At 39.0% G+C, this 24,754-nt stretch overlaps 1 protein-coding gene across 2 annotated transcripts in view; it reads right to left on the bottom strand.

Moving 5' to 3' along the window:
- Positions 1-24,754, bottom strand: part of LOC127415116 (BDNF/NT-3 growth factors receptor-like) — an 88,163-nt gene that overhangs the window by 24,469 nt on the left and 38,940 nt on the right. For both annotated transcript variants that reach the window (XM_051653684.1, XM_051653685.1), the window contains one exon: positions 1,900-2,088. In XM_051653684.1, the coding sequence (XP_051509644.1) occupies positions 1,900-2,088 (189 nt within the window). The remainder of the gene's footprint in view (positions 1-1,899; positions 2,089-24,754) is intronic.

The raw sequence follows: 24,754 nt of genomic DNA, 5'->3' as shown, positions 1-24,754 counted from the left end.
AAACATGTTTAATAGAGAAATGTACTGGATTATTAGGTTGGAGGGAATAAAATATAAATATGATTTCTATAAAATAAAAAAAAACAACAACCATATTACAGTAAAGATTAGGGTTGTCACGATACCAAAAATGTAAGTAGCCGGTACCAACACCACAATTCTTGATACCAATTTCGGTACTAAAAAAATAGGTAATATGTTATTGAACACACTCTTTTAGCCTATTTACCAAAGTTAAATGTACCAATGTAAATAAATAATTAGAACAATTCCTTGTTTCCTTGAAGTGCTCTTCAAGTAAGTAAACATTGTTTCAAGTTTTTTTAAATAGGACCATATGAAATCAAATGCATTTTTTTTAAAACAGCGTTTCCCCACCAAATTTTGTTTTCCATTCCATGTTTAAAGTTTAATTCAATTTCATCATCAAAATGGTGTCTAATAAAATGAATTTATAACACTTTAATCACATTAAAATAGAACAATTACTTTTCAACATACCACTGCATTTTTTTAATCAAATGAAGTGCTTGAGTAAAGAGCCTCACAACACAATCCAAAACTCAACATTGGTCTTATTTTTGTCAAATAAAGTAATGCACAACTGAGCATCACATTATAAATAAAAAAACAATGATGAAACCTTCTATTCAGTACAACAGCACTCTTGCTTGTGAGAAATTGCTTAAAATAAGAATAAGAATAATTATTATTTTTATTATTTTCAGATTTTGACAGTAGTTTCACGCCTCCAGTTAAAACGTTGGTTATACGACTGAGTGTGATTATTTTAGCGCAAAATGCTGTGATTTAATTATATAAATAAATAGTCTGCAGGCGCTGCACACGTCACAGTAAATGTGCGCTCTTCTCTGTCATCTACTACAACAAGCATAGCACACGATGCTCATAAAATGTGGTGTTTTTGTGATACAAGCGGCTTCACACATTCACTTTAATTCATGCAGCACATGCAGACTGAATATTTATTTATTAAATCACATCCTTTTGCGCTAAAATTCTTTTATTTAAGGATAGTGATCATATGAAGCCATTTATTATCACAGTTGTTTGGCTCCTTTTGAAATCATAATGATAACAGAAATCACCCAAATGGCCCTGATCAAAAGTTTACATACCCTTGAATGTTTGGCCTTGTTACAGACACACAAGGTGACACGCACAGGTTTAAATGGCAATTAAAGGTTAATTTCCCACACCTGTGGCTTTTAAAATTGCAATTAGTGTCTGTGTATAAATAGTCAATGGTGTATTAAAAGATATCCAAAGCCTTGAAAATGCCAGTCAGTACTGTTCAATCACTTATTAAGAAGTGGAACATTTGGGGATCTCTTGATACCAAGCCAAGGTCAGGTAGACCAAGAAAGATTTCAGCCACAACTGCCAGAAGAATTGTACATATATATATATATATATATATATATATATATATATATATATATATATATATATATATATATATATGTAACTGATAGAACCGTTGCACTTGTGATGTAATGGTCCAGGGTATGATTCGAAATGTTAGCCAAAATTGTCATAGAAGCACCAATAAATTATGTGGTTGCTTCAGCAATTGCGTTTTTCATCTCACAATTGCTTTGTATGACACTATCGTTTAGGTTTAGGTTTAAGGTTTAGGGTAGGCAGGTCAGTTTTGTTGATTTAAAACTCGATAGTTTGGGAGAAGATTTAAGTCGCTTTTAGCGCCAAACAGTGGACATTTCACCTCGGAACTGCCGCGATACGTATAATGAACCACATAGTGTCATTTTGCTAAAATATCGCCAAAGTCACAATTTTCATGAGATCAGGCTGGTTATCGCATTTTATCAAGGCGCAAAGCTCTAAATAGAAGAGCAGGTAGACGCATAGACTCACAGGTGTCAGATTTGAGCAGACTGCCGGTGCTGCGGAAGTACTGCGGGTTCTCTATGACAGGAATCTTGGTCATGCCGATGATGACGGCGTCTGCATTCATTTCAGAGGATGAGGGCGTGTTGGAGCCATTAGACACATGATGAAGAGGGCTGGCAGAGTCATCATCATTACTGATGACTGAAGAAGGACCTGTGCCAAAGAGAAAGATTAGAATCACTATTTACAAAGGCATATAGAAAACATGACTCAATCCTAACAGGAGTATGTGTTTTTTCTATACATGCACTCACAATATAGAGCAATATATAGATGATTAAATGTTTTAAAGGAGAGCTAAATAGAAAAGTGTTTAATCACCACAGACATTTAAACAACTTTTAAAATTTGATTTTTACCATGACTTTTCCAGGCCTGTAAATCACAGTTTTAAAATTCCATGACCATGGGATTGATGGAAACGTAGTATTTTTTTTTGTTTGTTTTTTTTGAAATTCTTAATTAAAAAAAAACCAATTCAAGCTCTCTCAGGGATAGCAAGCCCATTTGAAAAGTCTGACACGGATCCAGTCAAAAGTCAAATGTCTTTCAAAAAAATATGGTCGTTTCCTGTCTCACAGAGCATTTTAATGTAGGTGTAGTAGTACTGCATTACGAACATGAGCCGTGCCAACTCAGACAGTGTTTAAAATCAGTCACCATTTCACTCAAGAATTCATATGATGAGTGCCAGTTTTCTGTTGTCATTGGAATACAAGACATCAGAAAAATTAAATTAGTTGAGTGCACTTTTAAACATTTTAAACTGCCAAAGACAGCCAAAAAGCCCAAAACATTTAAAGGAATTGTCATCAAGGGTGTAATTGTTTAGCTTCCATTAAGTTTGGAATTTTTAGCAATGCATTCAATAATTATTCCCCAGTAATATATACTTGAGCAAAAAAGGCTCCTACATGAGATTCTGTTCTGATCATTGGTTGAAGCACCTTCCTTTTTAAAGTTGCTCAAAAATTTTAAATCATATAATATATGTATACTATATATATATTTATATACAGTATTTTATTATACTTTTTTATTTAGATTGCAATTAATTTTATTCCCTACTTTCACTGCCAGACTTAGATATCAGTATAATTAATGTACAGTCTACTGGTCATATCACAAAATAAACCCTGACAGGGTGATCAAGAACCCGACACAAAGTGAACGATAATGACTGTACATTATCCTGCTTATGAAAAATGTAGTTCAAATTATGATGAAATGTGAAATTATATGGAGTTTAGTGCTCAATATACAAGAAGAATTTATAGCAGGATGCCATGACTGGCCATGACAATCAAGAATCCCAGAGCTGTGTGCAACTTGATCACACAGGAAATCGACATGTTGCTTCCGAAAATCAACCCCATTCAGTCGAATAATTGACAAGCGGCATCCCCATTAGGCATTTTTGCGTCAAGTTAAGCATGATCACATTTCCCTCTCTACTGATACTGTGGGGTGTTGTGCAAGCAAATTCCTAGACTTCAAATTCCCATGGAAATCAAGTAATCGTGTTTACATAAACAATAGTGAGCACGATTCAGAAGTTGAATTTTTGCTCTAAATTTAATTTTTACTTGACTGATGGTTGAGTTTAGGGTTGGGGTTTGGGTTAGGGGGTAAAGTTAATAAAATATGCGTTCATGTTACAACTACAAATACAACTAGATTTTGCCAAACTTCAAATGTGCCTTACTATGGTAACTTTGATTTTGTCAAGTAAAACATGTTCCAGGATGTATGTCTTTTGTTGGTCTTGGGACAACATCCTAGTACAAATCATAGTCCTATACCAATAACTCTAAAATTAGAGGAAAATGACAGGTTCATAAAAATGGTGTGCAAGCCCTTAACCCTACCCTTAAAGGTGCTCTCAGTAATTTTTCTTCTTTAAAAAAATTTACTCCTAAAGAAATTAATTATAATTTTGAAATATACTGTATGTATAAAATAATGACCAATGACATGAGATGAGGAATCCAGTCATATCAGTAACCTTATAAAAGCTACTTTATTCTACATAGAGAGGGTCTCCTCATGGGGGCTGCCATGTTGGAATCACATGATGAGTCATATACTGCTGGCTTAATCTCAGTAACTGCCACTGGACACTTTCACCCTATGGATTAAATTAATCATGTCTGGCTGTGAATAGTGAATTTCTACAATGGCATCTGTAACTGAAAACTATTGATTTTGAATGATGCTGCATACAGGCTGGTAGGTGTTACTCTTTGACCAAGATGGCACCAACAAAAAAGTTACTGAGAGCACCTTTAAGGCTTATCCTTACATTAACCCTAAACCTAACCCTAAAATATGATTGATTTATTGATTGGAATATTGTTCCATGACCAAAAAGTATATGGATCCAGGAACACCTTTTGGATTTCAGGAACATTTTGCTATTTGGCAAAATCATGTCACCCCTTTATACTTTACTCCAAGATTAAAGTCTACTGCACTCCACATACTCAACAGTTTAATCTACAAGTCAAAGATGGAAACTGATCAGACACAACATTTTAGGTTGCCTGAGATCACCAGTGGCATGTTGATATCAGCATTTCTTTGCCACCTTGTCTTTTGTGAGAAAAATGTAACGTTCAATGCCAAACCAAGCAATCCCTTGGCCGGTAATGCTCTTGTAAACATAAAATATATTAAGATATTTGTATGTTTGAAAGCTTGGTAAATATTTCTGAACATATAGTAAAAACAAGTAATTGATTTATTTTGTATTTGAGTAATGGGTTACATTGTAATTTGGAAAGGACTTTTATTTTGATGTATTGTGCTATTTTCGAGAGACAGAAAGAGAGAATTCAATGACAGGAGGCTGAAAGTTCTTTATTTAAAATCAGCTTCCCATAATTCGAATCACTGACTAGAGATCTGCAAACTGACCCTGGCCCAATGTGACCCGAGAACCCTTCAGGTTTCGGGCCAGGTTCGGATCAGTTTTTCAAGTAGGACTTCGGGTGAAAACATAAACAGGCCAACCAAACTTTTTTGTCACTCTCACTCACAGAGACGCACAAAGGTACGAGTTAGGGGCCATTTACACCGAACGTGTTTTTGTGCATGTCTGCTTTGTTTTCCCATTGTTTTTCTTTGTAAACACATGCTGGATGAATGTCTTTGACTGTTGCAGCGATTTTTAAGATACCGTGTCACATTTTCAAAAACACATGTCGAGACATCTGCGATCTGTTTAATTCGTTGCGCTGCATCTAGCTTGTTTTAAGTACAGGTGTCACAAAGATTCAACATTCTGAACAAGTTCAGGCTGCATAGAGGGGACTGTTGCATTGTTTCATATTATTCCAGACTGTTCTGCCCCAAGCAAAGTTTCAGCGCTTGATAAACGGTAAGGCAATGTTTTTTCCCTTCTGCTTTAATGTACTGAGGGGCTGCCGTGTCTTGTAAAACTGTATATGTTTACTGTTACAATACTGTTATGAATGTTGGCTAACATAAAATACAGCCTATTGCAACAATACTTGCTAGGAGTAGAAACTGTAAAGACATTGAGCAATTTCGGGTTCGGGTCAGGTTCGGGCTTAAAATCTGATGGTATAGGGTCAGGCCACACGGTCTCGGGTACGGGTCGGGTTCGGGTTTCATTTTAAGGCCCATGTAGACATCTATCACTGACCCCAGTGGCCAAAGCTGGAAGTGTTGTTGAAGATATGGGCACATCTGAGCTTCATTTTCCGGGTGGAATGTCCACACAGTGGTGCCAAAAGCAGGTTGTAAAGTGAGTTTTATTTTTAGTTTTACTACTTTAGTTTATTTTTGTATTACTGTCAACAAGAATGCATATTTAAATAACTCCACCCCCTAACCAGGGACAGACTGGGAACAAAAAAACGGTCTGGAGAAAATTTGACGTGGGGGAGGTAGTGGCAATGTGTTTTGCTTTCCCCTTCTACATAACATGGCCCCCTTCGGCATATCCCTGCACCGTTTCGTGGTCCCCTTCAGCATAACGCAGTCCCAGTTCTCCCGATGGCCAGTCCACCTTTGCCCCTAACACAAATTTTAACCCTAAACCTAAACATCATTGGAGTAACAATTTGAGTAAAAATTTCTGCATATCGCGGCCCCCTTCGGCATATCCCTGCACTGTTTCGCGGGCCCCTTCAGCATAGCGCAGTCCCGGTTCTCCCGATGGCCAGTACACCTCTGCCCCTAACCCAAACCTTAACCCTAAACCTAACCATCAGTGGAGTCAAAATGTTATTTTATAGTGAAAATGCAACCTCCAATTTGTGCTCTTTTTTGATTATGTGAATGCAATAACTTCCCGAGGCTGTTTGCGAAACATGTTATCAGTCACACCACAGGAAAAGGTAAACGCATTTGAAATTATGCAAAAATGTTTGATGGGGGATCGCACTTGTCAGTAACTCTGGAGGGGGTGTGGTAAGGGACGGTCTGAAAACTTCAGCAACTACCGAAACCAACCGGTCAAACCTTGGCCCCCTAATGTTGCCTTATGTCCTGTTGAAGCAGAAAGTTGGGACGGGATATAGCGAAAAGCTTTGCTTTTTAAAAAAAATAGCTATTAGCCTTTAGTTTACATCACAGCCAGACAAAACCATGCGTATTAGCTTCCATTCCATTTGTATGGAAATTGACAAAAATATGAACATTTGTCAGAGGTGGGACCAAGTCATTGTTTTGCAAGTCACAAGTAAGTCTCAAGTCTTCGCATACAAGTCTCAAGACAAGTCACAAGTCAAGACAGGCAAGTTAAAGTTAAATCCCAAGTCCTCAACTTCAAGTCTTAAACAAGTCATTAGTGCTCTTTGCCCAAATTAGTAAATTAGTTATTATTAATTACTATAGTAATTACACCCTCCACAGTATTAGCACATTTTAGCACAATGTGTGGACTTTTCAGATGGTCCCTTACCACACCCTCCACAGCATCAGCATGTTTTAGCACAATGTATGGACTTTTCAGATGACCCCTTACCCACCATAGGCAAAATGTCCTACTTAATATTAAATTAACGACCTGGAACGATTTAGCTGTGACACCATCTGACCATCTTAAATACGGGACAAATTGCGTATTGATTCGATACGGGATGCATCGTTTCAACTTTAAACATGGGACGATCCCGTATTCTACAGGACGGATGGCAATCGTTGGTCCACAGTGCATCTTTTAGCTGTTTTCAGAATGAGGCATGCAAAATAATTCATGCCAAAACTGTAGTTGCTCTGAGCTCTGTGGAACTAAGTAGCTAGCTAGCTAACCCAGCCAACACAATAAGTTAAATGCTATTGAACCATAGCTGACATGTAACAGTTAACAATCTCAACTTACTTCTGTCTGCTGGTTTTCAGATGCCTCACAAAATTGGACATGGTTCTACATGTTGCAGTCCTTTTGTTGCCTTCGATATTGTATTCTTTATATCCAAATGAAATTACCTTTCGTATCATTTTGGCTGGGAAATCCTTGAATGCGCAATCTTCAAACTTGGTCCTACTCTCGTAAAAGTTGATTGGTTGGTTCTCTGATTGGTTGAATATGGAGCGTGGAAATGCAGATTTGAAAATCAAACGAATTGTTTACTGGGGAAATGAATCGTTGATTTGCTGCACATTTTTAAATGTACAACTCTGATCTTTGGTTTTAGGAGGCATAAAGTCTTTTCAAGTCAGAGGGCTTGAGTCAAAGTCAAGTCGCAAGTCGTTGTCAAAGTCTAAGTCAAGTCGCAAGTCTTCTTTTATTATGTCGAGTCGCATGTCATCAAATTTGTGACTCGAGTCCAAGTCGAGTCCAAGTCATGCGACTTGAGTCCACAACCCTGGCATTTGTACAACCAAAGACACACCGACAAGACTTAATTTGATTTAATCACTTGATGTGGATATGATTTAAAGTGATCCATTTGCAACAAGGCCAATGTTTTTACATTACTCTGTTGGATAAGAAAGACTATAAATTTGACTTTAGACAGACTGATCTTATGAGAAAATCAGTGGTAGTAGGTTAAATCTTTTGCCTCTTTTGACGTGAAAGTCACAGCAATTCAGATTTTCTGCAACATTTAATTATTTTTATGATTAAATTATTTTTTTTATTGATTCATATATTAAACAAAGAAAAGCAAAACATATACAAAGAGAATCAACACTTAACCCCCCACTATTACCCCCCCCCCAATCCCAACCCCCCCGACCCCCAACAACACCTCAGTGGTCACATGATTATAGACACACAAAAAACAAAAAAAAATATATATATATATATATATATATATATATATATATATATATATATATATATATATATATACACAGTGGTGTGAAAAAGTGTTTGCCCCCTTCCTGATTTCTTATTTTTTTGCATGTTTGTCACACTTAAATGTTTCAGATCATCAAACAAGTTTAAATATTAGTCAAAGATAACACAAGTAAACACAAAATGCAGTTTTTAAATGAAGGTTGTTGTTATTAAGGGAAAACAAAATCCAAACCTACATGGCCCTGTGTGAAAATGTGATTGCCCCCTAAACCTAATAACTGGTTGGGCCACCCTTAGCAGCAACAACTGCAATCAAGCATTTGCGATAACTTGCAATGAGTCGTTTAAAGCGCTGTGCAGGAATTTTGGCCCACTCATCTTTGCAGAATTGTTGTAATTCAGCCACATTGGAGGGTTTTCGAGCATGAACAGGTCATGTTTTCGAGGTCATGCCACAGCATCTCAATAGGATTCAGGTCAGGACTTTGACTAGGCCACTTCAAAGTCTTCATTTTGTTTTTCTTCAGCCATTCAGAGGTGGACTTGCTGGTGTGTTTTGGATCATTGTCCTGCTGCAGAACCCAAGTTCGCTTCAGCTTGAGGTCACGAACAGATGGCCGGACATTCTCCTTCAGGATTTTTTGGTAGACAGCAGAATTCATGCTTCCATTTATCACAGCACGTCTTCCAGGTCCTGAAGCAGCAAAACAGCCCCAGACCATCACACTACCACCACCATATTTTACTGTTGGTATGATGTTCTTTTTATGAAATGCGGTGTTACTTTTACGCCAGATGTAATAGGACACACACCTTCCAAAAAGTTCAACTTTTGTCTCGTCAGTACACAGAGTATTTTCCCAAAAGTCTTGGGGATCATCAAGATGTTTTCTGGCAAAAATGAGACGAGCCTTAATGTTCTTTTTGCTCAGCAGTGGTTTTCGTCTTGGAACTCTGCCATGCAGGCCATTTTTGCCCAGTCTCTTTCTTATGGTGGAGTCATGAACACCTTAACTGAGGCAAGTGAGGCCTGCAGTTCTTTGGATGTTGTTGTGGGGTCTTTTGTGACCTCTTGGATGAGTCGTCGCTGCGCTCTTGGGGTAATTTTGGTCGGCCGGCCACTTCTGGGAAGGTTCACAACTGTTCCATGTTTTCGCCATTTGTGGATAATGGCTCTCACTGTGGTTCTCTGGAGTCCCAAAGCTTTAGAAATGGCTTTATAACCTTTTCCAGACTGATAGATCTCAATTACTTTCTTTCTCATTTGTTCCTGAATTTCTTTGGATCTCGGTATGATGTCTAGCTTTTGCAGATCTTTTGGTCTACTTCACTTTGTCAGGCAGGTCCTATTTAAGTGATTTCTTGATTGAGAACAGGTGTGGCAGTAATCAGGCCTGGGTGTGGCTAGAGAAATTGAACTCAGGTGTGATAAACCACAGTTAAGTTATGTTTTAACAGGTGGGGCAAACACTTTTTCACATGGGGCCATGTAGGTTTGGATTTTGTTTTCCCTTAATAATAACAACCTTCATTTAAAAACTGCATTTTATGTTTACTTGTGTTATTTTTGACTAATATTTAAACTTGTTTGATGATCTGAAACATTTAAGTGTGACAAACATGCAAAAAAATAAGAAATCAGGAAGGGGGCAAACACTTTTTCACACCACTGTATATATAAAATAATCACACACATTAACCACTACACCTCTCTATCCACTGTACCTTCCCGAGAGCCCTCCAAAAATGCCAGATATTTGCCCCATTTCCCCACAAACAAGTCCAAATTCCCCAGTCTTCTGGATGACCCCTCTTCAAAAGCTGCCACCCTCCCCATCTCTGAGCACCACTCCTGAAATGGGGGTGCTCCAGCCGACTTCCATCCCCTTAAAACTATCTGTCTGGCGATCATGACGCTGGTTAGGACTCAATTTTTTATGTGTTTATTCTCTATATTGATGACTGCCCCATCGCCTAAAATACAGAGTCTGGGGAAAAATAAAATCTGAGTGCCCAATACATCACACATAAAACTCTGAACCTTCAACCAAAATTCTTGGATCTTAACACACCCACAAAAGACATGGATTGTGTCTTAATCCTCTGATTGACATCGCCAGCAGGTGGGTGTGTCTTTAAGACCAAGCCTATACAAACTAGAGGGGGTCCAATAGAATCGATGTAAAATCATGAACTGCATAAGGCGCACCCTTGCATCTCTAGATGCAAACTTGACATTTTTTAGAATTCTAGCCCACACTCCCTCCTCCAATACCAAGTTGAAATTTTTCTCCCATAATCTCTTGATAGAAGTTAAAGCTCCGTCCCCCAGACTCTGAATTAGCAGGGAGTAATACACTGATGCCTCATGACATTTTCCAAAAGCAGTAATCACCTCTCCCAGAGTATCTGCCGCTTTAGGGGGGTGTAAACTACTCCCAAAAACAGTACAGAGCAGGTGGTGCAGCTGTAAATTCCTATAGAACTGAGATCTGGGAATCCCAAAACGTTGAACCAAATTTTCAAAGGATCTCAACGCTCCACTCTCATATAGGTCACCGAGTGTAGTAACCCCCCTCACAATCCACTCTGACCAGCAAAAAGGGGACTTATTAATACATAATTTGGGGTTCAGCCATATGCTCGAGGCAACATTTAAATAAATGTCTGAATTAAACACTCTGGACACTTTTGTCCATACCGAGTGCAAATGCGAGATGACAGGGTGTAGCTTAACTTCTCCGATTAGTTTGATAGAAAGGCAGGGAGGGTCTCTCTCAGGTGGAAGCAAACAATGAGTCAAATATCTGAGACCGAATGTATAATAATAAAACCAAATCATGGGTAGGCCTAGCCCGCCTTTGTCAGTTGGTCTATGCAGCTTACTGACATGTAATCTAGGACGCTTACCATTCCAAATGAGGAACTACGCTATGATATCAAATTGGTTTAAATAAGAGAGGGGACATCTACAGGGAGAGATTGTAGCAGGTAGTTACATTTTGGAATGCAATTCATTTTAATAACATTAACCATAGATAAATGTAATGAAGCCCACCTGCCCACATCGCTAGAAAAACTTTTTATTAAGGGGTGAAAATGAACTCTAACTTAATCAGATAAATTTGCTGGGAATAAAATACCCAAACACTTAATGCCCTGTTTGGGCCACTGGAAGGCGCCTGGCTGAAAAGCTGTTACCGGACAGTATGCTGCCATAGACCAATTGACTCTGTATCCTGAGAACTTAGAAAAGGAATTAATAATTCTGTGGAGGCATGGCATAGATCTAGTAGGGTCGGAGACGAATAATAAAATATCATCTGCGTAAAAAAAAAGCTTATGTGCCACACCTCCCGCCACCACCCCTGGAAAATCATCTTCCCTTCTTATCACAGCTGCTAATGGTTCCAGGGCAAGAACAATAATGGGGAGAGAGGGCAACCCTGCCGGGTGCCCCTATCCAGAGTAAAATAATCTGAATTTAATCCATTTGTTTGTACCGCCGCTTCCAGGTGTCATAACTTAATCGGTTAGCCAAAATTTTTGACAGCATTTTTACGTCTATCTGGATCAGGGAAATTGGACGGTAACTCTTACACTCGCTTGGATCTTTGTCCTTTTTAAAAATCAGACTAATCCGTGCTTGTGTCATAGTTGGCGGAAGCTTTCCATTCTTTAATGATTCCGTTAAAACTTCTAACAAAAGTGGATCCAGTTCTGTAGCATAAGATCTAAAAAATTTAGCAGCAAAGCTGTCTGGCCCCAGAGCCTTGCCTGTAGGCAAGCCCTTAATTACCTCGTCAAGCTCCTCCAAGGTTACCTCAGAATCAAGAGGATTTTTTTGCTCAGCCGTCAGTTTAGGGAGTTCTAATGGTTCCACAAAATTTCTAACATCTTCATCAGTAGACGAAGACGTAGAGCTATATAGATCAAGATATAACTCTTTAAAAGCATTATTAATATCACTGGCCGAGGTAAATATTTCACCACCAGCAGATTTCACTGAGGGAATGGTAGAAAAAGACTCTCTCTGCTTTATATATCTAGCCAGTTGTTTTGTCCCCCGTCTCAAAGTTTGACTGTCTTGCCCTGAATAGCCAAAACTCCACCTTCCTTGACAAAATAGTGTTATTTCTGTATTTAAATCGGGTCAATTCTCTGAGGCCATCAGACGTCATTCGGCACTTCAGCTCTGCCTCAGCACTTTTAATATTCCCTTCCAACTCCACGAGTTCTCGTGCTTTGGATTTTTTGATGAATGAGGCATACTGTATGATCCGACCCATAAGGACCACTTTAAGTGCCTCCCAAGCCATGCCCAGAGAGGATACTGAGGACCAACTGATCTCCATAAAAAATGATTTCAGCCTTTAACATTTGTTGGAATTCAGGATTTTGCAAAAGGGATACATTAAAGCGCCAACAATATGATTTATTAGTGGCAACACCTCTAAACTCACCACTGTGTGATCTGAGACTAAGATGTTTCCAATTGAGCAATCCACAACAGATTAAATATAGTCCCTACCAGATGGGTTCAAAAGTCTCCAAATATCTGTAAGACCAAGATTTTTACACATCCTGTGAAGCATCAATGTTGCTCTAGGGGGCTTACACACTTTTGCTTCACTATGATCAAGGACTGAGTCCATCAAAAGATTAAAGTCTCCTTGCAATATTATATCATGATATAGCCAGTGGCTTGCAACATCCCTTCAAGATCTATAAAAAAGCCCTGATCATCAGCTTTAGGTGTGTAAATATTAGCCAAAATCAACCTTTGCCCCTGAATTTCTGCTAAAACAATAATGACTCTTCCTAATTTATCTTTAATCTGTTTGAGACATTTGAATTGTAGAGGTTTACTTATCAATGTAATGACTCCCCTGCTCTTACTTGAGCTAGCACTAAAGAAAACATGTCCACCCCATATCTTCCCAAATTTTTCAGCTTCCTGCAGGAAAAGATGCATTTATTGAAGGAACACTATATCATATTTCTCATATTTAAGAAAAGAAATAACCTTTCTTCTTTTTATGGGGTGCCCCAACCCATTCACGTTCCACGTGGAGAGAGACAATCCACTCATATTAACATTTGACACTTTGACACATTCGAAAAATAGATTGTGTGTCAAAAATAAAACTATAAAGACCACATTCCAACAATGGTGCAACAATCAACCCCCGAACATCCCCCAGAACAAAAAAAAAAAAAACAGAAAAAAGAAAAACCTGCACATTAATCCCACACATGACAGCACCAACTGGCGTCCATCCCTCTAAACTCAAACAGTCCATGTACGCCTATGAGAGTCTCCGTGACAACTCTGCCGTCAGATTGCTCAAGTCCGGTGCTTCTATGCAAATTTTGTGAGACAGAATTACACAACAGAAAATAATCTATAAAACAAACTCCAGCCAATAGGCAGAATAAGCACAAAGAACGTGTAGATTCATCCACATAACTGTCACGAAGGCGGATCGTTTTCAGGATTGGATTTCAGTTGCACAGCAATACAGGCTGTGACCCCTACACTGGGCCATTGTGAAACGTGGTCAGGCCAGTACATGTAGTGGAAAATATCACATTCCTAAAAATAACAGAGATTGATTGTTTTTCTCATACTTTTAATGCTTGATGTGATTTTTAAAGACTAAACACTCTCAGCCTCTCGTATGATAGTAAAACTCCTGTTCTTCCTTCTGAAAACCCCAAGGTGACAGGAAAAGCATGAAACAATGGAATATTCTCTTTTTTCCTTGTGTGGTGCATATAAATTTTTTTGCTGAATGGGGTGGGCCTACACCTCAACTGAACTTTGGCTGACATTAAAATATGCGCACTTCTGGTGCACGCATTAAAAGTAGTAGGGGCGTGGGAATTGACTGAATAGAAATTATTACTAGCCACTTTGAGTCATTTCTTTCCTACTCTATATACACAACAAAGATCAAATTGATCAAATTGCTCGCTCGAGCAATCAATAGTCCAGGCTCCGGTTAACCTAAACTAGTGATGAGCCCTCTCCCAAGACTTTCACCCACTATTGCACTTGTATATATGGTTGTGTGACAATAAAAGTGAAGTGAAGGTGTGTTCAATTTCCTTGGGCAGTCAAACTAATGTTCAGTGAGCCGGCCCATTCTGCTGTTACATGAGTGTAACAAATGCCCTAATCAATCTAATGATTTGCAAGAAATGTTCCACAAAACCAACTCCATCCAATAGAAGGCATAAGCACAAAGAGCATGCAGATTCATCTACAAACTGTCACGAAGGAGTGTTATACCATAAAACGAACTCCAGCCGTTAGGCGGAACCAACACAAAAAGAAACAAAAAGGCGCTCAGTTTCCTTGGACAGTCAAGTGAATGTTCAGTGAGTCAGGCCCACTCGGCTGCATCGATAGCATCACACAATGACTTACTCATTCCATTGACTTTATGAAGGACATCACTTGCTGTGGGCATGTAAACATTTTGTGGCCATCCTTGGTATCTATTCACAGTTTGGCCAGGAAAATCAGTGCAAAAGTGACCTTCCGTTGATGTAAGAGTTTCTTGCATTCCTTGAATCGATCACATTTTTCTCTTGTCGAATTCACAAAGTCTGGGAACAAGAAAATGCTGTGGTTCTTTCAAGAAAGCCTTCCTTTACTCCTCGCCTCACGTAACACAAGATCTTTATCGGATGATCTCAGAAATTTGGGCAGAATTGATCAGGGCCTGTCTCCCTCTGTGGATCTCCGAACCGGAACTCTGTGAGCTCGCTCGATTTCCAGCTTATGGCCTGTTATGTCGAGCAGACTCAGGAAGAGCTCATCTAGGAATTTCACCATATCTCAGCCTTCTTCGTCCTCAAGAATTCCAACAATTCGGACATTGTTTCGCCGGTTATGATTCTCAAGGTCTTCCAACTTTTCCCAGATGTGCTCCAAGTCTACCTTGGTCGCTAGCAGTTTAGCAGCTAATTCCCTCTCCGATGACTCCAGATAATCGATCTGTTTCTCAACATCTGCCACTCTTGCAACCAACTCAATGAATTTCATCTCCATGGCAGTGATCGATCGACGTATTACAGTAAGATCCTCCAAGTCAGCAACGACCTTCATCAGCATTGCCAACATGTTAAACAGTTGCCGCTGAATCTCTTTCACCTCACTGGACAAATTGAGTCCCAGGCTTTCGGCCTGCTGCACAGGGGCTTCAGCATGAGCACGTAAGTGTTTTTTAATGTCTCCAGAGCCCGAGGATTTTGAATTCTTTGGCATATTGTCTTCATAGAACAGTTATGGAACAGGGTGTATCGAATCTCACCGGTTTATGACACAAAAAGTATTAAAACCAGCAAGTGCGCAGAGCTCGCCATTCACACGTCCGAACCTCGCATGGTGCCACGCGACTCCAACATTTAAGTATTAATTGCATTAATATAGTCTTGAACCCAAACTCTAAAGCTACAGTAGATGAAAATTAAAAGGGATATGATATCGGCAGCTTTTGGAGCAGCTTTTGGAGCATGAACATTGGCCGCATGGTGGTGCTTGTCCAGAATTTGGTAGAAAAACATTGGGAAGTAACACGCTGATTTCCTGTGTGATCATGTTGATTCAGATATACAGTACATCCTATAGATAGGTCAAAATACACATAGGCACTTTCAGTCCGAACCAAGAGCTCTTGAACTCATATGTGTTGTGTTTATGTGTGTGTATCCGGTAAGGAAACTTGGCCACTGCACACTCTTAAAACTCTTGTTTTCGTCTTGCTAGCAGAGAGGAAGTGATCTATCGATCAGAAGAGTTAATGAGAAGAGATGGATAGACGAATGGAGGGATGAATGGATGGATGAAATGATGGATGAGGGGTGAAAAGGAAAGAGCGTTGAGAGAGGAGAGCAGCAGGCGGATTGTTTTCAGGATTGGATTTCAGTTGCACAGCAATACAGGCTGTGACCCCTACACTGGGCCATTGTGAAACGTGGTCAGGCCAGTACATGTAGAGGAAAATATCACATTCCCAAAAATAACAGAGATTGATGGTTTTCTCATACCTTTAATGCTTGATGCTATTTTTAAAGACTAAACACTCTCAGCCTCTCGTATGATAGTAAAACTCCTGTTCTTCCTTCTGAAAACCCCAAGGTGACAGGAAAAGCATGAAACAATGGAATACTCTCTTTTTTCCTTGTGTGGTGCATATACATTTTTTTGCTGAATGGGGTGGGCCTACACTTCAACTGAACTTTGGCTGACACAAAAATATGCGCACTTCTGGTGCACGCATTAAAAGTAGTAGGGGCGTGGGAATTGACTGAATAGAAACTATTACTAGCCACTTTGAGTCATTGCTTTCCTACTCTAGACACACAAAGATCAAATTGAGGTCTCGCTCGAGCAATCAATAGTCCAGGCTCCTGTTAACCTAAACTAGTGATGAGCCCTCTCAAAACTAGCTTCTTGATGCTTTGAAATCCTTATAAATCAATAATTTCAAACCTATGCTTCAGAACATGTATCATACTGGCCAAGTCAAACTATATCTTCAGTAGGTGTCGCCAATGTGTGGAATTTTGAACATTTAGAATCAATTAATTGATTTACATTTGGATTACAATCATTTGATTGAAATCATTTGCCTCACACCTAACTCAAAGGAACACTACTCTCACCCAGGGTAACAAAAAAATAAACCCATGTCATAACATAAAAGGACATAAGTAAAATTAAATGGAATTTAAAACATAACTATAACCCCCAATAACTTTAAATGTTAATTAATAACACCCCCAAACAGTCCCCAAAACCTGCACAGACATACCTCATTAATTATGCAATGACAACTAGTAGTAAGTCCTCAAGCATAAACAACAACAGACGTTAAAGTATATTCCTGGTAAGGACTATAAATCAATGTAGTTTTAGCATCTGATATTCATTTAAATATGTAAACGTGCCATTTTGGCCTTGGTACTAAGAAAAGTGAAAAAATGCAGATGTCTGATCGGTCCATAACCACTGATCTACAAACACCCTGGAACCTGAATAAAACAATCTAGAAATGAATTAAAGTTCATGAGGGCACGCTAGTTGTCACAGCCATTCTGTGTTGTTTGTAGACGTGTGTTGAACCATTAAGAGATGTTCTGTTATACACAAGTCCAGATATTTTATGTAAGTAGTTATAACTTGCATGATATGACTTATGTGATAGTCGTAGAATGACCATATACTGTTTGCACAATGTTAACAAGCTTATCAAGTAAAATAACAGTGTGCTTTTGTAACATTGTTGAATGCAGACACAAACAATAAAACGACTGTCAAACGATTTAATAGACACAAAAAAAAGAGGGAATGATACACAAGAACACGCAATTTTCCAGTAGTATCTGAACTGGAGACAGCTGCCTCATCAAAGGTATGTGTGAACTGTGAATATAATGTGGCAGGGTAGCAAGAGACAGACACAGTGTGTGTGGCGTCAAGCCAGTGAAGGACAGGGGAGTGTCCATGGCCCAGGCGTGAACAGGGTCCGCCGGCTGCACACGCTCCCCTCCTGGGTCCGAGGTATGTGGGGCGGCGAACATCTGATAATAATAAAAAACAGCGAGATGTGGGTGAGGATTTATTTTATTTTATTACTATTTTTGTCTCCTTCTAGCCAACACCTTGCTCTTCTCTTTCAACAAACACTAAATAATGGCTTGCTCCCATTTTGCTATTTGCAAAAGGAAACATTTAAGAAAAACAGATTAAAATAATAAAGATAGAGGGTATAGGGAGATGTGGGTGAAGTTTAATTGTATTATATTCTAATTATTTTTTGTCTTTTGCTTCCTAATACCTTGCCCTCCTCTTGCACTCTCTCTATTTCATTTGCTGTGGCTCATTGTCTTTCGCTCATCATGACAGTGCGCACACATGATGACAAGACATCTAGATATCTAGATAGCCAGTTTTGAAAACAGTCATAGCATCTGGGACTTGTCGCAGCCTGTCGCAAGAGTGCACACACAACAAGACCTTTCATCATGAGATCCAAGGCTTCTCGTCGCAAACCAGTCGCTGACTCAAAACATCAAAGGAGACGAGCTTGAGTCGTGTAGTGTCCACTAGGCATAACTCGGCCGAACCCTCCCTGCTCTGATCCTGGGCCTGCGAGGACGCCAGTGTGTGCACAAATGGATAATAGAAGCCGGCTCTCCGAGAAGAGGCGTGCTCTGCATTTTTATTTTTCCATGCAAATGCCACCCTAAGGAGGCTTATTAATTATGTGCCTCTTCTCTTCTCCTGCCCAACTACCGTCATGAGCCTGGCTGAAGGACGGCCCTAAGAGGCGGGGCGACGATAACGAGAAGCAGGGGCAGGTCATTCCGCCACAATAATGGCCAGATCTCTCTCTGTGCTGGTGGCACGGAAGCAGATTTGAATCTCTTTAGTTAGATTACATCAACATTTGAACTGATTTGATTCATAGTGTGGAATTTTTTACCTTAAACTTTAACATTGAAAGACACCACGGACACTTATTTTGAAATGCATGCGCTTCACTGCTTCCAGCTGCTCATTCAAACAAATTACTGATATAAAATGTAAACTCCTACAATAATCTACAACGTATTAAATATAAACAATTAAAAGTAAACATTGTCATACTTTATCAGCACTACATCATCAACAGTTGATCTTTAGTGCTAGATTGTCATAAATTTACGATATGGCCTAATGATTGCAAACTGCTCTGCAACAGCTGAAACCACTCACAAGCCTCTGCATGCTTGGAGAAAATACAACAGTGCCGCGTTTTCACTTTGAAGGACATAGCGCAATGCTTATTTAATTAAATCATTTTCTTTTGAAGTTTGATTATCACATTAGGTCATATCACGATTTCTGTCTTTCCGCCCCCAAATTTAAGACCTCTTTTAATAAAAATGAAGACTTTTGTTGTATCATTTAAGATATTTAAGATTCTTTATGACCTTCAATTTTGGAAAACAGAATTTAAGACATTTTAAGACTTGTTAAGGATCTGCAGGAACCCTGGAGATGCATGGCTGAAGAAGGAACACAGCCGACCCTTTATCCGCCTTCCAAAAAGGTTAAGTCAGAAGTGTGGAAGTATTTGGGGTTCCATAAAAATGCGGAGGGATTGTTGGTTTAAGATGTGTAAAACGTGGCAGAAAAGTGGCAGGAACACCTCCAACAGGTGTTAGTTTTTCCAAAATGTTTTTGAAAAATGAGAGACAACACTCTAAGACACAACTTAGACGACAAAGAAAGTGAACTGTTGTTGCCATTTGCAGATAATGTGTAGCTTGCTTTTAAGTGGCCGAAGTTTGCTAAAACTCCACTAGCTGCACAGTAACGTTTGCATCTTGTGGTAACAGCTAAAATAAAGTTGTAATCAGCTAATACTAAATCCTATAATTAGTAATGGCAATGTGGTACAATGATGATTTCAATATCAAGTTCAAGGTGGAATGCAAAGCAATCATACATTGCCATACAGTGTGAATGATCTTGCAGTTATTAAATATTTCACAAGCACCTAGCTATATATTAGCAACTGGCTTGCTATCCAGAAAAACATGCATACTATTGTTATAGTAGCTGGTTTGATAAAGTTAGTCTAACCTTACTATAACATCAGACTCAACAAGACAAGTTTTAGGTATGTACTGATCTGTAATGATCAGTGGCCCCATGGCATAATGACCATTTAAATATTAAGACATCAACTTAATGTTATATTTGGCTATGTATCTATGGTGCTGATGGTAGTTTTTAAAACATTCAAAGTCCTTTGTTATCTGTTCGTTCAAAAGATAAGACCCTTCCTCTCTGAACATGCCACACAAATGCTTGTCCAGTCACTTGTCATAACTAGACTGGACTACTGTAACGCTCTCATTGCAGGCCTCCCGGCACGTGCAATTAGACCCCTGCAAATGATCCAGAATGCAGCAGCACGTCTGGTCTTTAATCAACCAAAGAGAGCACATGTTACACCACTCCGTGTCTCTCTTCACTGGTTGCCGGTTGATGCACGTATCAAATTCTCTCTCAAAGGCTCTGATGCTGGCATACAGAACAGTCACTGGGTCTGCTCCAGCATACCTAAAATCATTTATGCAGAGCTACGCGCCCACTAGAAGCCTGCGGTCGGCTAAGGAACATCGCTTTGTTGTACCAACACAAAGAGGCACCAAAACACTTTCCCGGACTTTCAGCTTCATTGTACCACGTTGGTGGAACAACCTTCCCAACTCCATCTGTGAAGCTGACTCACTCTCTGTCTTCAAAAAAACAACTAAAAAAACATCTGTTCCATGAGCACTTAACCAGTCGTTGTTGCAATTTATTTTGTTTTGAATACTATTATGATGCTAGTGATACTTTGTAATACAGCACTTTTCATACCATTGTCTCCTAAGATGATTCGCTTATGTTTTCCTCTTTTGTAAGTCGCTTTGGATAAAAGCGTCTGCCAAATGAATAAATGTAAATAAAAGCTTCAGCAATTATCGTGACGAGAAAATTTTATACCGTCACATGCCTAGTTATCATTTGGTTTATTTTCAATGGTCAAAGACGTCCACCACAAACAAAAAACAAAAAAAATGGAAAAGCAATGCGGATGGATGCAAAAACACATTCGGTGTGAATGGCCCACAAGGTGGTTTAGGTAAATTAGGTTGTGTGATAAGTTCTATTTAATGTATGTGCACAATGGTGTTATGAAACCCATATATCATTGTCTCGTGGTCTGCAAGAATCCTGAAATTCCTGGTAAAATTTAGTCTCCCACTCCAACCCTGGACTGAATAATGTCTGTAGTGTTTACAGTCCCGATACTAAGCACAGTACTTATACTGCTGAAACAGTATGAGTAGTATGGTAGCATGCTATCCCGATCATAGCCCAGCATTCCCTCGTGAGCATTTTGCTTTGAATGAATACGTCCAATCAAAACACAGATGGTCAGAAATTCAACAGGGTAATCTGAAAGCAAACTGTGCTAAAATCATCAGCTATCCCTTCTGTCTAAACATAAGATAACTGGAATGTTACACTTGAAGGTTTTTAAAGGGACAGTAGTAATGATTTTTTTCTTTTACCATTTGTCATCACATTTGGGGGTTATTCAGTTAGCAGAGCTTTCCCTGTAGCATATCACTCGGCATGTACTGTATACCACTTTGAAGGTAACCACATGTAGTCTAAAGCTGAAAAGTTATGCTAGAGAATTTTGTGGCAAGTGTGTTCTTTCTTGTGTCCTCTCTTTGGTTCCAGAGTTGTCAAAAGATTTGTCTCAAACCAACTCAATCAACATGGAACTCTTTGGATGTTTTCAGGGTGAAGTAAAAGAAAATATTTGCTGTATAAAGACCGTTTTCACAAGGGGTCAGAGGAGGGACTACAGCTTTCAGGGAAGAGAAATCATATTGCAAATACAGATATTTTGAACAGAAAGGAGGGCAGCACAATCAAAGAAAATCGCCATGCAGGATGTTAGGGAGTGGCTAATACAGGTTTTTGTACATAATACAACACATTATCTCATTAAACTAAGAACAACGGAGATTATATAAAAAATAAATAGGAAATATATTAAATATAACTAAAACAAAAATGGGTTTATCAACACCTAAAAAAAACTGTTACAGTAAGTGCATTAACATCCACACTAATTCCAAAACTCTGAAAACGCAAGAATACCATGACTAGATGAGATTTGGAATCATCGTGTTATTCGCTGCTTTTGCAACAAAATGTAAACAGTCATGGGCACTCGCACACATTGGATAAGTCGGTAAGAACGGTGTAAAGGTGTTTACATGCTACATAAAATTGGAGGAAAATTCTATGATTGCTGATCGGTTTATGCTTAAACCGTTTATGGCCTTACCCCGATAACGAAAACCCATTTAAGGCATTTCCATGACCATTCTCGTTTTCAGCTTTTTAAGGATAATCAGTGTAAGATTGTGCTTGTAATACACTCTTTGTCGTTTTTTACGTTTCGACATTTCTATTTTCCAACTCTTCATGTTGATAGCAAGAAGTCACTATTTAACTATATTTTTTAATTTTCGGAAGACAATTTAGTGGCGACTGCCCCTATAAAACTCACCACCACAGTGTTAAAGCAGTTGCACACCAGACGAGAAGCACCACGCCGCGTCACGGCTAGGACACGGCACAGGTACCAAACACAGGGCACACTGATGTGGTTCAGGTGGCAGACAGTACACACAAAAGTTACCAAGGTTTTTCCCTTCTTCAAGAGTGAACAAGGTTAGAGTAAATTATGTATGTCCTCTGATAATGATTTGGGTCAAATTTAATGGAAAATATGCAAGTTGCGTTTCGTGGCGTGGCAGAAATTTGAGCAGCCACTGGAGTCATAGGTGGGTGCCGCCGACTGACGCGAGCAGCGGCAGCAGTGTGTGTATATTCATAGAAAACAATTGTTTTGAATTTTAGAACGCGCAATGCCATCCGCCAAACACCTCCGGTGTGCAACCCCCTTTAGGGTGTAGTGGGAGGTTGCCAGGGCATTGCTATGCCATGTGGGTTTTAGAACATTGCTGTGTGGTTGCTAGGTGATTGCTAGATATGTTTGGTTTTTTTTGCTCCTTTTATCCAACATGATCACACAGGAACTCAACATGTTGTTAACAAATGTTAACCTGACATCGACCACATTCTGCTGAATTACTGACATGAGGCAACTCTCATCACATTTTTGCCTCAATTAAATGTGTTTACCTTTTTCCTGTCGCGCTACTTATAGCACATTGCACAAGCAGCCTCAGAGATACAGGTTATGGTACAATAGAAACCAGGAAGTAACTGCATAAAGATCACATAACACATAATCACATAAATGATAGTGAGCGCAATTCTGAGGTTGCATTTTTGCTTTAAGATTATATTTTTACTTCACTGATGTTTAGGTTTTGGGTTAGGGTTATGGGGTAGAGTTAATAAAATATGCATTCCTGTTGACTGTATTACATCATTTAAAACTAAAAATACAACTCGCTTTTGGCACCACTCTGTGGACATTTCACCTAGAAACTGGAAATCCCACATACCCATATGGTCAACAACACTTCCAGCTTTGGCCACTGGGGGCAGTGATTTGAATTTCGGATAAGCACAGACCGATTTCAGCAGCAGAACTTTCGACCTACTTTTGCCGAATTCACAGTGAGATCAGTCTGTTCATCGTGTTCCAGGTGAAAATCATAAGTCCAACTGCTTAAAAAAATAGCACATCTCTGCTAAATAAGTTGCATGATTTGAGGTACTCATGTCCATAGCACACAGTGTGAATTATGCACCAAAGTTTAATACTTACCATTAGGGGTTTGTTCAGCTCTCTAACCCCAAGTAAAATTCATATTTGAATTAAGAGCCCAAAACTTGACATTTCATGTAATGTTTAAGTCAACTTGATTTTTCCAGTAATGACAACACAGGGTTTACAGTGTAATAGTGATGCATTCCATTGTAAACACCACTAAAAATGTACATAGACAACCATACATGAATGGTTTGTCCAGACACCAACAATAACATGGATCTCTATTCACAACAAACCACACACAAAGGTAGATCTAAGGCCCCAGTAACTGCCCTACTGTGGTGAGACTGGTGCTGTTATTGCCATGCCCTGTACAAATTACTGCTCACAATGAATTGAAAAGAGACAAAAGAGCTTGTTTAAAAAGAACTTTTCTCTTTCTGAGCTGCAGCTGGGGAACTCGAACATTCAATGACTTCCAAAGATCTTTATAAAAAGACTTTACCGTACTGCTTCTGTGTCTAAGCCATTCACTGCTTCTGTGTTTGCATGTGTGCAATACCATATGCATTGTCCTCCTATTCTTGTGTGTTTGTGTGTGTGTGTGTGTGTGAGAGAGAGAGAGAGAGAGAGAGAGAGAGAGAGAGAGAGAGAGAGAGAAAGAAAGAGAGAGAGAGTAGGAGAGGGGGCAAAAAAGAAAATTCATGAGGCTGGATTGTTTTTTCTGCCAGTTAAACAGTGTTTCTGTTTGGCCGACCTAAATGATAATGGCGTCCAGAGAAAAAAAAAGCAGCAGTGCGTTATTTCCAGTAAAGCATTTTATTACTCTCAGTGTCTCTCACTTGTTTGCGTGAAATTATTGTATACTGGACACTCAAAAATTTGAGCCCTGATCATTTTGAGTCAGTTTGACCCAAAAACACATTTTGAGTTTTATGCACTAAAGTAAAAAGAAAAAGCATTTATCTAATTATATTATAAGTTGACACTTTGTTTCTGGGTCAAAGTGACTCATACTGATGAAGCAAGTCACATTTTCTTAAAATAAAACACAATAAATCCTATTTTGTGCCCCTAGTTAGCCTGGGGTTATTATATCTATAATCTATTCTATTCTAACAAAACAAAATCAGAACCCAACAAGTCAACATACACAACACAAACATAAAGAAAATTGTTTTAGGAATTAAACCATATTCTGTTAAAAATAAACTAAATT

The sequence above is a fragment of the Myxocyprinus asiaticus genome, chromosome 24, assembly GCF_019703515.2.
Source record: "Myxocyprinus asiaticus isolate MX2 ecotype Aquarium Trade chromosome 24, UBuf_Myxa_2, whole genome shotgun sequence".
NCBI lineage: Eukaryota > Metazoa > Chordata > Actinopteri > Cypriniformes > Catostomidae > Myxocyprinus > Myxocyprinus asiaticus.
The sequence above is the reverse complement of the archived record's forward strand: the minus strand, read 5'-3'. Positions and strand labels throughout refer to the sequence as shown.